This window comes from Cebus imitator, unplaced genomic scaffold, assembly GCF_001604975.1.
Source record: "Cebus imitator isolate Cc_AM_T3 unplaced genomic scaffold, Cebus_imitator-1.0 Scaffold61, whole genome shotgun sequence".
In the NCBI taxonomy this organism is placed as follows: Eukaryota; Metazoa; Chordata; class Mammalia; order Primates; family Cebidae; genus Cebus; species Cebus imitator.
Window position 1 is genome coordinate 7,989,275 of NW_016107376.1, and position 16,861 is coordinate 8,006,135.

General features: G+C 46.7%; 1 protein-coding gene across 3 annotated transcripts in view; it reads right to left on the minus strand.

Moving 5' to 3' along the window:
• The window catches only part of PROSER2 (proline and serine rich 2), a 103,571-nt gene that overhangs the window by 2,311 nt on the left and 84,399 nt on the right, over positions 1 to 16,861 (minus strand). For all 3 annotated transcript variants that reach the window (XM_037739036.1, XM_017529872.2, XM_017529873.2), the window contains exon 3: positions 1,750 to 2,002. In XM_037739036.1, coding sequence (XP_037594964.1) covers positions 1,750 to 2,002 — 253 coding nt within the window. The remainder of the gene's footprint in view (positions 1 to 1,749; positions 2,003 to 16,861) is intronic.

Genomic DNA, 16,861 nt, shown 5'->3' on the forward strand with positions numbered 1-16,861 from the left:
AATTGTTATGAAAATGCCAGGTGTAGTGGCTCACACCTGCAATCCCAGCAAGTTGGGAGGCTGAGGTGGGAGGATCACTTGTGCCCCAAAGTTCGAGACTAGCCTGGGCTGCATAGTGAGACCCTCATCTCTAAAAATAATGAAAAATAAAAAATTAGCCAGGCATGGTGACTGCTTGGGAGGCTGAGGTGGGAGGATCATTTAAGCCCGGCAATTGGAGGCTGCAGTGAGCCATGACTGTGCCATTGCACTCCAGCCTGGGTGACAGAGCAAGTTTCTGTTTCAAAAAAAATTGTTATGAAAATAGCATGTTAGAGAACTGATGGAGAGGTGTAGCTGATTTTTCAGAGTGTTTTCCTTGGCATGACTATGTGATCTCACATTTTAAATGTATCAGCTGCTTCAAATGACTTTTGGAACTAGATTTCAAAGCGGAAGTACAATATAAATGGGAAATTCACATTACTTCTCTTCTTTGAAGAGATGGCTGCAAACCAAGTTCCGTATTTACATGGAATCCGTATCCAGAGTATGCGAAGTTCAGTGTAATACATAGCCTTGCTTAAAATACATATATGCATATACATGTGCACATACTTTATTTCTGGTGGCTCAAGACAAATGCCAGTATTTTATCATTACCACAGCAAAAATACTTTTTTCCTCATCCCTTCCAATCCAACCCCTTGGCCACATGTGTTTCCAGTATCCTTTCCAATCAGGGAAAAAAACTGGAAGATATTTCTCTCTGCCCATTTCTGTCCAGTTCAGGGATCCCCGACACCCCTGGTACTGGTCTGTGGCCTGTTAGGAACTGTAAGCGGTGAGCGAGTGAAGCTCATTTGTATTTACAGCCACTACCCATGGCTCCCATTACCGAGCTCCACCTCCTGCCACGTCAGCAATGATACTAGATTCTCTTTCTTTTTTGAGACAGGGTCTTGCTCTGCCACCCAGGCTGGAGTGCAGTGGTGCAATCTTGGCTCACTGCAGCCTCTGGTGGGTTCAAGTGATTCTCGTGCCTCAGCCTCTGGAGCAGCTGGGACTACAGGCATGCACCACCAGGCCCAGCTAATTTTCACTGTGTTGGCCAGGCTGGTCTTGAACTCCTAGCCTCAAGTGATCCATGGCGCCCAGCCTGTAAAATAATTACCTGGAAGCCATTTCTAATTTTCTTTCTTTCTGTGCATGTGTGCATTGTGTATGAAAATGTAAACTCCGGGCCGGGCACGGTGGCTCGTGCCTGTAATCCCAGCCCTTTGGGAGGCTGAGGCGAGTGGATCACCTGAAGTCAGGCATTCAAGACCAGCCTGGTCAAAATGGCGAAACCCCGTGTCTACTAAAAGTACTTAGCCGGGTGTGGTGGCAGGCGCTTGTAGTCCCAGCTACCAGGAAGCTGAGGCAAGAGAATTGTTTGAACCCGGGAGACAGAGGTGAGCTGAGATAGTGCCACTGCACTCCAGCCTGGGCAATAAGAACGAGACTCCATCTCAAAAAAAGAAAAAAAACAAAAAAAGGAAACTGTAAACTCCGCTTAAGGGCCCAGTTTGTTTCCTCCTTTATTCTAGTCCCTCAGGCATTTCCCTTTGCAGAACAATGAAACTGCCGAGGATGCTTTTCCCCTATAAAAATCTGGGAAGACTCAACAGCTTCTACTGGCAAACACAGGAGATCACAAAAAGAAGGATCTCTGTGCCCCACAGACACCGGCAAACCATGTCCCAGGCCTGGCCTGTGCTTCCCCCTCACCTGCTGTCTGGGCCCTCTCTGGAAGGCCCTCGGATTCCCTGGCGCGAGGTGCCAACTGCACTAAGTCGATGACATCTTCAGGCTCGGAGAGACTGGAGGTGCTCTCTCCCAGAGACGGGGAGCAGGGGCAGCATGCTCCCCCATCACACAGCACTGGCTCCTCAAAGTCCTCGTCCAGGGAGTCGATCGTCTCCTCAAAAAACAGAAGGACATCCTTTTCCTCATGGGTGAGGTACTTCAGGCTCTCATCGTCCTAGAGAACAGGTTTGGGGATTGGGAATGGAAGAAAACAAATAGCAGCTTCACTAAAGAGACAAAAGCCCAGGCAAAGCCTGGATCAGTCCATAGCAGCGGGCGGAACTCACTGTCCTGAGTGCCCCGTCATGCAGGGCGTCCCTGCCATGCTGCCTTCGTGTGCCTCCCCATCATGCTCGGAAAGGCAGAGCAAATCACGGAGCCTCAAAGCTAACAGGGCCTCACCTTGGGGTTCTTAGCAAGTCAATGACAAAAAGCGCCTCTTGGAGAATGCACTGGCGAGCTGCTGTCAGCCTACTGCTATCTGACCCACTTGTTTTTCCATAATCATGGGAAACCTCTGCTTAAAGACAGTGGATTGAACTCACATTTATCTCTTCTCTCTCCAGAAACCTTACTAAAACAAGGGATTTTTTTTTTTTTTTTTTTTTTTTTTTAAGGCAGAGTCTGCTCTGTTGCCCAGGCTGGAGTGCAGTGGTGTGATCTTGGCTCACTGCAACCTGCGCCTCCCAGGTTCAAACCATTCTCCTTCCTCAGCCCTCCCAAGTAGCTGGGATTATAGGCATGCACCACCATGTCCAGTTAATTTTTGTATTTCTAGTAGAGATGGGGTTTCACTATGTTGGCCAGGCTGGTCTCGAACTCCTGACCTCAGGTGATCTGCCTGCTTTAGCTTCCCAAAGTGCTGGGATTACAGGCGTGAGCCACCATGCCTGGCAAAACAAAGGCATTTTTTAAAGGCACAAATCACAACCACAAAATAGCAGGATGAGTGATGACAGAACAAAAGCTGGGCAACCAGACAGCAGGACAGATGGAGACAGAGTGAGAAGGCCCAGGAAAGCCAGTGACCCACCTGCTGCATCCCGCAGAACCGCCCAGAAGCTCAGGCCCTGGAGGTGCTGAGCGGCTCTGGAAGTGTGGGCAAGGTGAAGAGAGACCAACTATTTGAAAGTCTCTTTCAGAAGCAATAAGCTCATCCTGGCACAAAACTAGCCACTTACTCTCAAAGGTGACAGAGGAACCCTGAAGAGGGGCCACAGAGCAAAGCTGATGGTGGAGCACTATGTTAACAAGGTAGGCTACCAGTGTAGACTAGGACGTGTGGACAGTGTGGCCGTCAGTGCAGCCAAGTGGCCACCCTCCAGACGGAAGACTGTACGTGTCATCTCCGGTGAACCTGAAGAATCCAAAGGCCAAAAAAAGCTGATCCCAAGGGTTCCCCAGCAAGATCAGTCGCAGGGAAAGATGACAGTCAATGAATCCTAGCATAGACCTGTGCAGCAGTTTCTTACTGTCCTACTCTGGAGTATGTGCAGATAGCTAATAACCACCGAGCGTCTGTGGAAACCTGTTATGTGAAAGAGCTATCAAAAGGACAAAAATGCAACTTACAGGAAATGAACTATTAAAAACTTCAAAAAGGTGCATCATCAGTTGTCAGATATGAGATTCTGAATCCATAAACAGCATGTTTTTTTCTTTATAGGACAAAAGAAGACTGTTAGAAACAAAAAAAAAAATTAGCAGAAGAAAAAAATGAAAAACAAAAAAAAAACATAAAAGAAAAAGTTGTAAAAAAAAAAAAAAAAAAAAAAAAAAAAAAAAAAAAAAAAAAAGGGTAAGAAAATTAGAGGATAGATCTGGGAGGGCCACTGTGTGAGTAATGGGAGTTCCAGAAAGAGAAATCAGAGATAATGAGAGGAAGAAATTATCAAAATAAAATAATTCATGGGAATGCCCCTGAAGAGGAACACGTTTCCAAATTGAAAGGGGTCATGAATGTACAACCTAATGAAGAAAAAGCAAACAGACCCATGCCACAGTATGCATCATTGTGAAATTTCAGAATACTGAGAGCCAAGAAAAGATCCTGAAAGCTTCCCAGAGTGAAAAAGCAGGTCACATACAAAAGACCAGAAATCAGAGGCAAGGTGGGTGGATCACTCGAGCGCAGGAGTTTAAGACCAGGCTGGCCAACATGGTGAAATCCTGTCTCTACTAAAAATACAAAAATTAGCTGGGTGTGGTGGCGTGCACCTCTAATCCTAGCTACTCAGGAGGCTGAGGCAGGAGAATCACCTGAGCTTGGGAGGTGGAGGTTGCAGTGAGCAGAGATTGCACCACTGTACTCCAGCCTGGGTGAAAGAGTGAGACTCTGTCTCAAAAAAAGAAAAAAAAAGGATCAGAAATCAGAATTTGACAACTGCCTGTGGTTATGTAAGAGAGCATCCTTGTTTTTAAAATGTACTTCAGTATTGAGGGGAGTATTATATAGCAACTACATTCAAATGGCTCAGAAAAAAGTATGCATGTGTGTGTAGATACATGTAGAGAGAAGGAAAGGGAGCATGCTAAAATGTGGAAAAAATTTAAAAATTGGTGAATGTAATTAAAGGGTACGTGGGAGTTCTCTGTGCTATTCTTACAACTTCATTAAGTTTGAAATAACTTCTAAACAATTTAAACAAACAAAAGTCCAGGAATCAGAAAACAGCAACAGACTTCTCAGCAGCAACACTAGAAGCCAGGAGACAATGAATGCTCAAAACCCGATAAATTCTGAACTAGAATCCAATACATAATCTGATTATTAATTAGAATTCTAGAAGAATAAAGATTTGTTTTTTTTTGAATAAATATGTTTCTTAGACATGCAAGGTCTAACACTCCGATCTCCCATGCTAGCCTTTCTGAGGAGGCCACCGGAGGGTAGTCAGGAAGGGAAGCTGCTCCTCCCAACACGGAGTAAACCCAGACAGAAGACAGGAGCCAGGTAACAGGAGCGTCCACACAACGCTGCAGGGAATCCCAGAATAACGGGGGCTCCCTAGGAAGCCAACTGTGCGGTCAGCAAGTAGACCAGTCCACAGCAAGCCCGAGGGCGACACAGGAAAGCACACAAGCAAATAAAAGCAAAACCGTGATCACAGAAAAACCAAAGTGAGAAAATGCATTCATCCATCAATCTGTATACAGCAATATACACACCTTTACCATAACAGATACAGAGTTGTCTCAGATTGATATATATATAATTAATATATATACACAGGAAAAAATACTGAAAGGATATATAGCAATATGTCAATAGTGGAGGTAAGTAACAAATAGAGTGGACAGCTGACGCCTCCAGCTGAGTAGGAAGTGGGGGTGGCACATGCATGATGACGCTCTTATAAACCCTGTAGACAATTTGACTCTATAATGCTATGAGTGTGGACGCTGCTTCTGCTGTACTTTGGCTGTTTTGGTTTTTTGGTGGGGGATGTTGTCACTCCCGTCGCCCAGGCTGTTGAGTACAGTGGCACGATCTTGGCTCACTGCAATCTCTACCCACAGGGGTCAAGCAATTCTTCTGCCTCAGCCTTTCGAGTAGCAGGGACTGCAGGTACCCACCTGCCCCCTGCTAATGTATTTTTTGTCCTATCAAAAGTGATTAAGAGCTGATCCATGCAGTGTAGACTGATGCTTTCCACACTGATTTGAGAGGTATTCAAATGCCCACGTACCCACAGCATGTAACTCCGAGGCCCATACCGGAGCCTGTGGCCTACACAATTTCAGAGGCTGTAGTTGAAGGCATAGTACACTGTTGTTTTGGGGATTAACACAAGAACACATGCAAATTTCTCAAGCTAGCCTGGTCTTATTAGCTTACTCCTGAAAGAAGGAGGGCTCAGGAAAAGCAGAGATACCTCGGCGGGGGTTAGGTAGGCAGGCAGAATGGTGCTAGGGAGGATAAGCCATGTGTACCTGTTGGATATAAACCCACGCACAGTTGCTGGGTCTGAAGACGTGTGTCTGCTCAGGCGGGCAGACACAGCTTTCCGAAGTGGTTGTACTGACTGATGCTTTCAACAGGCCTGGTTGCGCTGGTGCCCCGAAGGAGAGGAATTCAGTTACATCTCACTGTGGTTTTTTTCCATGTCATTTCCATGAAGACTAAGGATGTTGAACATTTTTTCTCCATAATACAGATGAGTACTCCTCATCTGAAATGCTTGGGATAAGAAGTGTTCTGGATTTTTTTTCACATTTTGAAATATTTGCCTATACATAATGAAATGTTTATGTTTCATATATGCCTTTTGCTGATTTTTTGGAGACTGGGTCTCACCCTGTTGCCCAGGCTGGAGTGGAGTGGTGTAATCACGGCTCACTGCAGCCTAGGTCTCCCCAGCTCAAGTGATCTTCCCACCTCAGCCTCCTCAGTAGCTGGGACCTACTGGCACACACTACCATGCCCAGCTAATTTTTATGCATTTTTTTGTAGAGACAAAGTCCCACCATATTGTCCAGGCTGGTCTTGAACTCTGGGCTCAGGCGATCCTCTGGCCTCGGCTTCCCAAAGTGCTGGTATTGCAACCATAAGCCACTGTGCCTAGTGTCTAATAGATCTTGATATCTGGCAAAGTCCTCGAGTTTTGTTGGAGTTCTTAAAGTCCTCCTTCTTTAAGCCTGGTTAGCTTTTCTTGGCCCCTTTTTATTTCCATATATATTTTACTATCAGCTCATCAATTTCCATATTCACATAAGCACACACATAGCCCTGATGTGACTTTAACTGGGATTGCGTAAAAGTTTCTCAAACTGGAGAGAACTGATGCCTTTACAATCTTTTCTCGACCCATGAATACGGCAAGTGGCTTCATTTATTTAGATGCATGGTTCTCAAAGTGTGATTTTCGGCCAAGAAGCAGCATCTGTGAACTTGTTAGACACATTCTTGGGTTCAATCCCAGATCTATTGCATTAGAAACTTGAGGCATGGGGCCTATCAGTCTGTGTGGGATGTGGCCTCCAGAGTCTGATGCGCTGAAGCGGCAGATGCCCGATGTGACTCTTCAATTTCTCTCAGCGATTTCTCTCGGTTTCCAGTGTAGACAACTCTCCTGCCCTCTGTCTACTGAGGTATTTGCTGTGGCTCTGCCTATGCTTCTCAGTTAACTTTCCACCATTCTCTCCTTTATCTTCCTCAGGAGGCACGGCCAACTCTTTGGGAAAGGGCTAGGTGGTAAATATTCTGGGCTGTCCAGGGTTTAGGTAGCAGCTACGTAACTCCACCAAGGTAAGGAATGAGGCTCACTTTCGTTACACTGCACTTTATTTACAAAAGCAGGGAGTGGGCCATGGGCTGTGATTGTCACTTCCTGGTCCCTGCTCAAGTCCATCATTTGCTCTTCCTACATTGGCTTCTAAGGCAGCGACACCTGTCTGTGCCCAGCTGCATCTCACCTACTTTCATGGCTCAATTTCAAACCTCTGCCCACCCCCACAGCATCCCTGAATCACAGCCACACACCTGCATCTGCTAGGCACACCAATACCATGGTATAAACCATGCCCTTGCTGTCTAGAGCTGACCACCCAATGGGGGCTTCAGATAAGAGCACTGGCACCTGCCCCGGAGTGTGGAACTCCTGTGACAAGGCGACCTGACTGTGATGGAAACACCACAAGCATGGTTACCAAGCCACACTTCCGGGGAAAGGGGTCTGTGCAGGAAAAACTTCTGAGAGGGAAGAACACATCAGCTGATAACCTGGGAGAACCGGATGGGAGTTAAGCAAGAAGGAACAAGGCGCAATGAGGCATGAGCCTTTTGGAATGATCATCTTGGTTATAGTGCAGAAAATATTGAATATGGGAAACAATTTATTTATTTATTTTTTTGAGAAGGCGTCTTGCTGTGTTGCCCAGGCTGGAATGCAGTGACACAATCTCGGCTCACTGAAGCCGCCTCCTCCTGGGTTCAAGCAATTCTCCTGCCTCAGCCTGCTGAGTAACTGGGACTATAGGCGCATGCCACCACGACTGGCTGACTTTTGTATTTTTAGTAGAGATGGGATTTTGCCATGTTGGCCAAGCTGGTCTCAAACTCCTGACCTCGTGATTTACCTGCCGCAGCCTCCCAAAGTCCTGGGATTACAGGCATGAGCGACCGCACCCGGCCTCGACCCAGCTGCATGCCTGCGTCTGTTCTATATTTTCCCATCACACACTAACAAGCACCCACGGACCCTTACTTGGATGCCCGCACAGGCCTCATACATTTCACCCCAGAGTTCCTCTGCTCATGGTCTCACCTCAGGGTTCTTTCTTCCTGTGCTTAATTATTATTTGTATAAAACGAGTCAGAAATCAGTTTTCACCAGGCCAGTGGATGAGCAGTTTCCCAGGTCCTGGGAGGCTGAGAGTCTCACATCCTCAAACTACCTGAGCCCCTCTCGGGTGTGGGGCAGGAGTGGAGGCTAGGCACCGAATGTGTCCCAGGCGCCTTCTCTGTGGTCAGCCTGGCCTTGTGGCCTGAGTCCCGAGGCAGGCCCAGACATGCTGTGGGCTCTCTCTGCTGCCTCATCCTGGGGGAAGGAAGCTGCATTCCGCAGTAAGCCAGATCTGCCCACTCTGGGAGGGGAGGACATGGGAGGCAGAAGCAGAGAGAGCAGTGGGGAAGGGATCAGGGCCTCAGGGCCAGAGAGGATGCTTGTAGCCCTTGGCAGGGAGAATCTGTCTACCCTTCCCTTGGGAGACTCCAGATGTGGCCTGTCTCAGAGATGCCCAGAAGAAAGGGATGGCCTAGGGAACAGGTCATGGGGCGGGGGTATGGGCAGGGACAGAGAGTGACTGCAGATGGGCCAGGATTTCTTTTCGGGAGGTGAAAACATTCTAAAATTTACTGTGGTGACGTACTTACACTAAATGCCATTGACTGTATACTTTAAACGGGTGAACTGTATGCTGTGTGACTTGTATCCCAATAAAGCTGTTACAGTAAAAAATACAAAAGCACAAGGCATTGCCTGGTGGCCTGTGGAGGCAGCAGAGCTCTGGAGCTCGCAGTGGAGGCTCCTATAGTGCCGGGTGCTGCTGGAAGAAGCCTTTGCTAATAACTCAGGTCCCTAAGAACTACACAGATAGGAAATTAGGAGAAGCAAAAACAGCAGCTTTCTTGGGCAAGAGTGAGTTGGAGAAAGCCTAAGTTTGTCCCTATTCATTGGGAAGGTAGAAGAAGGCTGACAGCAGAAAAGAAAATTCCCTTCTCACAAATTTTTTTTTGAGATGGAATCTCACTCTGCCGCCCAGGCTGGAGTACAGTGGTGTGATCTTGGCTCACTGCAACCTCTGCCTCCTCACTCACACGATTCTCCCACCTCAGCCTCCCATGTAGCTGGGATTACAAGCATGCGCCACCATGCTCGGCTGTTTTTTTTTTTTTTTTGGTATTTTAGCAGAGATGGGGTTTCACCATGTTGGCCAAGCTTGTCTCAAACTCCTGACCTCAAATGATCTGCCTGCCTCAGCCTCCCAAAGTACTGGGATTACAGGCATGAGCCACCACGCTTGGCCTAATTGATGTTTTTAATGTACCAGTTTGGATTGTGGAGTAAATGGCAGTTCTTTAAGGAAACAAATCAGATGTTAAAAGAACAAGCGAGAAAACCATCCCTCACGTATTATACTGACTTCAAGAAATGACAAGCCTCTGAAGGAAATACTGCTTTGCTTCCAGAACATGAGCAACGTATTTCTACCCTGATAGGTATGTTAGGATTTTGAAGAGATAATCTCTAGTGGATTCAAACCCGAAAGTTCAAAATGCTGAACATACAGAGGTAATGACAGTGCACAGGATCAAGCCCCCATTAAGAGAACAAAGTCCCAGGCTAGCCCATCTCTTTTGACTCCTGTAGAGATGACAGAAAAGAAGTCTGTCCAACCCCATTCAAGCTCTGAGGGGAGCAGCCCCATCAAAAGCTAGATGACAACTTTTTTAAAAAAGCTAGCAACAGGCACAAAAGTCAACAGTCCTAGCTATTCCTATGACAGCACAGATTTGGGACAGGAGTTTTGTCTGTAGGGAAACAGAAGAAAATCTTTGTTTGGCTGAACAGAAATGCTGAGAAGGCTTAAAATATGCATACTGAAGTAACCCCTACCTAAAAAACTGCTGAACTGGCCGGGTATGGTGGTTCATGCCTGTAATCCCAGTACTTTGAGAGGCTGAATTCCTTGAGGCCAGGAGTTCGAGACCAGCCTGGCCAACATGGTAAAACCCCATCTCTACTAAAAATACAAAAACTAGCCGGGCATGGTGGTGCGCCTGTAACCCCAGCTATTTGGAAGGCTGAGGCAGCAGAACTGCTTGAACCTAGGAGACAGAGGTTGCAGTGAGCTGAGATCATGCCATTGCACTCCAGGNTGAATTTGCTGGTTCAAAATACAGGACGTCTTTTGGCAACTTTGTAAACGAAGGAACTTGAAATGTGGTAATTATACCAGCAGAGGGCAGTGTAAGCCAGTGTTTCATTTGCAGTCAGCCTTCGTGGCCATCCCGCGGCCTTGGCTGCGTTTCCACACCCCAGAGCCAGAATGTTCCCATTACTTTATTTGAGACATAGATGCAGTTTGAGAATTAAAAAAAAAAAAAAAATTAATTGCAAATGAAAAAGACTATGGCAACTCCTTGTGAAGGATTTTTAAAAATGAAGCAGCAGAACTCATCTCTAGTCCAGACCAAAAAAAAAAAAAAAATCATAAAAAAGCTGTGATGGCTAAGAAAATGTCTGGAGATGAGCCAGGCGTCTCTGAACCGCCCCCTGCCAACCCCCTGAGTCCTTGGTTGGCAGGCTGGGCTAGATGGTATTCAGGTATTGGGTGAGTGTCATCTGACCCCTTCTTACACACACCACAGTTAGCTCTTTGACACCTAACCAATGCCTTATTGATTTAATAATCCCAGCTGCTGGGAGACCCGCTGGGAGCTAAACAGAATAGGGGCGGAGAGAAGAAAATGCAGGCAGCCCCTTCCTGCACAGCTCTGAGTGCCGCACCTACTTCGGCAGCCTCGGACGAGAGAATGTAAATGCAGGTGGGGTATCCCGTGGTTTTGGGACAAAGGTTTTAATATTATTATTATTATTTTTAGATGGAGTCTCCCTCTATGACCCAGGCTGGAGTGCCGTGGTTCGATCTTGGCTCACTGCAACCTCTGCCTCCCAGGTTCAAGTGATCCTCCTGCCTCAGCCTCCAGAGCAGCTGGGATCACACGCACGTGCCACTATACAGGGCAAATTTTGTAGTTTTAGTAGAGATGAGGTTTCACCATGTTGGCCAGGCTGGCTCTTGACCTCAGGTGATCTGCCCGCCATGGCCTTCCAAAGTGCTGGGATTACAGGCATAAACCACTGCGCCTGGCCAATTATGGTTATTTCTAGCTAGACACTATTGTCATATTTAATGATGGCTCAGTTAAACCTGTGCTTCTGGCAGGAAAGACACACAAACCCATGAAGAATGAGATGCATGTACAGTTTGGATTACAAAACCAAAGAAAAATGGCTTCAAAAATGACAGCTGGGCTCCTGGCTGCCTTAAATGTCTTTAAACTGGTAATACCGATCTTGCTTTCATATCTCTCTCTTATAGGAGATCTTGATTGAGACAGAGATACCCTGAGTGTTCAGCATTGGAGGTGCTCCAAGACCCACATGAGCTTGGGTCCTCCACGGCGGCCTCACCACTATACTGTGAGTTCCTAAAAGGAGGCAAACTGAGTCTTGTCCCATCATCTCTCAGTTCTTATATGCAGTAGGCATTTACGAGATGTTGACTGAACTGGCCTTTTAGCAAAGCTTCTGAGTTATGTTTTAAAGCAGCCGTTTGACCAGGATCGTTAGGATTCCAGCCGGGTGAGAAGCCAGGATGAAGGACAGGGTTATTCCTGACTAAGCGGCTTCTCCTTCCTGGCTCCTCTGGTTCGGTTTCCGCAACTGAAGACACAGAGCAAACAGCACATCAGATTCCTAGCACACTCCTCAGACTTTGCTCCGGCCGGGCCATGTGGGAAGTCCCCAATGCTTGCTGTACCTTTTAATCCCAGGGGCCATGTGTGTCAAGTGCTCTTGGGGGACAGAAGGCTCAGGAGCTGCTGGCTGCTGCCTGGTCACAGACTGCTATGTGACTTCAGGGCCACAGCCTGTGTGCGTGTGGGCAGAGGACATTCAAGACAGTTCCTCAAACACTAAATCCTAAAAACTCGCTTATAAATGTGGATCATTGTTTTTGCCCAAACCAGAGGTAAAAACGAAAAAGAGGTAGGCTTGGGATGTCCCCAGCCACCCTCACAAAAGCAGCCATAGGCTCTGAGCTCAGCTCCTTGGGAATCGTGCGGATGGAGAGCTCCCCGCCCTGTCAAAGCAGCCGAATCTTATTTTTTCTAGAGGAAGCTTCAGGATATGTGAAGGCAGACCCGACTTCAGGATTCAGAGTGAGAGTCTGCGAACACTGGTGTGAGGCAGCACCCTGCCCGGGCCATGCACCCAGGGGGTGTGAGAGACGGTGTCAGCCCTGGAGAAAGGCTGGCCTTAGAGGCTGACGTCGGTCACCAAACACCCAGAGCCGCCTGTAGCAGCCATAGAGCGCTGTCACCTATGGAGTCTCCAGCCTTTCTTGGGTCTTTTATTTAGTGCCTGCATCACCTCTTGAGGTGGCAGACTCCACAAGCAGCGGCATCAGGAAGTACCGCCTTGCACACATCAAAGCTGCCCTCTTATGTTTCAAAGGAAAAGACAAAATTCAAGGGACACCTTCTCAGCCACATATTGAAGGATTTGCACAACTAATTCTAGTGCTACCTATACCTTTCATTAAAAAACGTTCACAGACAGGACTCTACCAAAAAATGCACAGACACAACTAGCCTCTTGAGAAATAAAGACATGTTCACTGCCCTCTTAGAACAGCCTCAGGCATAACTGTGGCCACACGGATAGCCACAACAATACTATGTAAGTAGGTATTTAAAAAAATATTTGAGATCATCTTCTAGAATTTACTTATTTTGTGTAGAAATAGGGGTCTTGCTAGGTTTCCCAGGCTGGCCTTTAGCTCCTGGGCTGAAGTGATCCTTATCCCTCAAGCCTCCCAAGCAGCTAAGACTACAGGTGTGTGTCACCAAACCTGGCCACTTTTAAAATTTTTAACTTGCACTGACTCAGGAGAAAAGTGTCGAAAGAGCAGAGCTCTGGTATATCCCAGGTGACACTCCAACTAGCACTTCAAACTTTAGGGTACTTGTAATTAAAATCAGGCGGTCTTTTTTTTTTTTTTTGAGATGGAGTTTCGCTCTTGCTGCCCAGGCAGGAGTGCAATGGCACGATCTCAGCTGACAGCAACCTCCACCTCCTGGGTTCAAGTGATTCTCCTGCCTCAGCCTCCTAAGTAGCTGGGATTACAGGCATGTGCCACCACGCCCAGCTAATTTTGTATTTTTAGTAGAGACGGGGTTTCTCCATGTTGGTCAGGCTGGTCTCGAACTCCTAATCTCAGGAGATCCACCTGCCTTGGCCTCCCAAAGTGCTGGGGTTACGGGTGTGAGCCACCATACCCGGATCATCTTTTATCTTCTTTTAGGAATAATGTTTGCTTAAAAAAAAAAACCTCTAAAAATCAGAACTAGGTTTTCTCTTTCTCAAGAAACTCACAGCCTAACTAGGTTATGTTTTACATACAAAGCCCACTAAGAGGTGCATTTACATGAAGTACAATTTAGAGGCCTAAGAACACTGATGACTTATATTTCATGACCTCAGGAATTAAAGGATACCACTTAATAGAAGAAACCACTATGGTTGATTTTTGTTCTAAAGAGAAAAGTCAAATTAAAAAGGAAAGGATCCGATGAGTTAGAATAAAACCTACAGCTTCTCTTAGAATTCACACTTCCAAAAAAGTGGAGTATGACGTTTAAATGTGCTCTAATGCTGTGAGAGGGACTGGCTGCTAAGTGCCTGTGTGAAAATCACGTGACTATTTACAAAACTTTAGTAGGATAAATACAAAAATTAGTAGGGTAAGGTGGCACATGCCTGTAATCTTAGCTACTCGGGAGGGCTGAGGCAGGAGAATTGCTTGACCCAGGGAGGCAGAGGTTGCAAAAGAAAAAATTAACGTGAGCAGACTGGGTGTGGTAGCTCATGCCGACAGTCCCAGCACGTTGGAAGGCTGAGGCAGGAGGCTTGCTTGAGGCCAGGAGTTCTAAATTAGCCTGTTCAACATAGCAAGACCTCATCTCTACAAAAAAAAATGTAAACAATTTCCAGGTGTGGTGCTGCACGCCTGCCATCCCAGCTACTTGGGAGGTTGAGGCAGGAGGATCACTTGAGCCTAGGAGGCCATGGCTACAGTGAGCTATGATTGTGCCACTGCACTCCAGCCTGAGTGACCAAACAGAAACCACAAAAACCCACTTTAGTTGTCATTTAAGGTTAAATGCCATATATATATATATATATATATATATATATACACACACACACACACACAGACACACACATACATATATATATATCTTTTTGAGATGGAGTTTCCCTCCATTTCAGTTCACCATAACTTCTGCCTGCCAGGTTCAAGTGATTCTCCTGCTTCAGCCTCCCAGGTAACTGGGATTACAGGCATGTGCCACCACAGCCGGCTAATTTTGTATTTTTAGCCAGGCGTAGAGATGGGGTTTCTCCATGTTGGCCAGGCTGGTCTCAAACTCCTGACCTCAGGTGATCCACCTGCCTCGGCCTCCCAAAGTGCGGGGATTATGGGCATGAGCCACCGCGCCAGGCCCTCATTTTGCTAGTTCTAAGGAAAATGCACAACTGTGAAATAATCAGATGACAAGTAAACTTAGCTCAGTAACTGTCCCTGGAGGAAAATGCCTGCAAACAGTGAACAGGTCTGAGTGGAAGGCAAGGAAACATGACTAGAACACTCCTCCAGCATCCTGTAATAAGACAGGACATGCAGCAGGATTCTGTGACCCCAAACACACACCATACAGATGTAACTTGATTATGGGCATCCTACGAGTGGCTTTACAATGCTGTTTCCATTATTCAACCTGATACACAGGGACAGGCCCGGCGGGGAACAGACAGAGACATCACATACACCACAGGAGTGCTACTGGATGATTTATCCAATAGGAAAGAACTGGGTAGAATAGGAATCCTTTAATTTAAAATCAAACTCACGCCCCTAAGACTGGCAGAATCAAGAAATGTGTGCAATACGGAGGAGGAAGGCATGTTTCCCTTTCACCACCTCATCTTTAGCATCAAAGAAAAAGTAACTTAAAAGTCTACGGATAAGAGAAGGAGACAGGAGGAGGAGCACAGATCCAGACAAGATGGTGGCAGCAGGATGACAGAATGATGCCACACCTGGACACTAACAGACACCAGGGAAGGAGAAGCCGGCGCCAGCACTGCTTGCGTGTGGGAGGTACTGGGCATTTCTCTGAGACCGAGTCTTGCTCTGTCGCCCAGGCTGGAGTGCAGTGGCATGATCTCAGCTCACTGCAACCTCTGCCTCCTGGTTCAACCGATTCTCCTGCCTCAGCCTCCCGAGTAGGAAACCTGAGTTTCCTGTTAGCCCGCACATTCTACAGTGGACCTGAGCATGCCGTTCGCCCGCACATTCTACAATGGACCTAATTATGCAATTTGCCCACAGATTCTACAGTGGAACTGAGCATGCCATTCCCCCACACATTCTGTGAAGGCTTGTATTTCTACAGCTGTTGTCTAAGTTCCCTGAATTCACTTTACAAGCTTGCTTCTTCTAAGAAGACCCTCGTAAGAAACCTCTTTTCATTTTCTCCTAGCCTTGTGTGGTAGCTGGTGTGATGCACCAGCCAGGTCACCAGCCAGGAGGATGGACCTTGTCCCCTGTCTGCTGCAAGCGCAGCTGAAGGTGGCCCTCAGTGGTCAGTGGGACTGTCTTGGCTGAAAGAAACTGATTCATCAAGGTTATGCCTCCTTCCTGGGGCAGCCCGCACCGGAGGCTTGTCACCAAGTGAGTGAGGGTGCCCTCCTCGTCCCAGTGTGGTAACTAAAGGCTCTCCCAGCCCCAGAGCTCACCGGGGAGCAGCCAAGGCTTGTGCTGGGCCCACAAAGCCCAGCTGTTGCCTGGAACCAAATCTGCAGCAACCTATTCTCTCTGAATGGACCACAGTCACGAGAGTGGAAGCTCCAGTCTTACGTCCTTAACCCTTGGAGTAATGCTTCAATATTTAAGCCAATGTATAAATCACACACATTTTTATACATACACCAAAGAGACAGAAGGTTAAATACAGAACAATTAGCTCTGCTCCTTGGTGGGCATGTCTGCAGGGGTCACGCAGCCCTCGCTGTCTCTGGAGTACGTGCATTGAGCTACCACACGGGATTGTTAAGTTGGTTAATATGAGGAATAGACCCAGTATAATTAGAATGGCGATACAAAAGCAACTTTCTCACCCCAGATTCCAAACATGTGACACCCTTAGTATCATGGGCTCCTCCAGGAGAACAGCAGGTGCATCATTGGTGCTCTACCAAGAGGCACCACGGCACAGAGGTTGTCCAGAGTTTTGCCTCAACTTCAACAGGAAAATGAATGTGAAAGGCAAGAAAATCCTTCAAAGACCCTGACTCTTAATTGGCTTTATGTGTTCACTCCAATACCAAGATCACCTGCTGAGCACTCCTGATTTTTATCCAGCACCATGGGTGCGAGGGAATGTTTCAGACTCTCCTAGAGCAGTTGGCCATGCTGAGTTTTGGAAAAACCCTTCCAGAGCAGGGCTGTGTCCTAACTATGCCTGGGAGCACATACTCCACAAATTACTGGAATATTCATCTGTATGTGTTTCTGCATCTGCCTTAAAAATATGTCTTTAAATGAATTCCTTATATTATGTTTAAAAATTAAAGTTTTAAACTCTATTCTTCAGTATTTTTAGACTCTCAGACATTCAGAGAGTAATTTATTACATATTTTTCTTTTGGTGAATCAAAGTTTTTTTTTTTTTTTTTTTTTT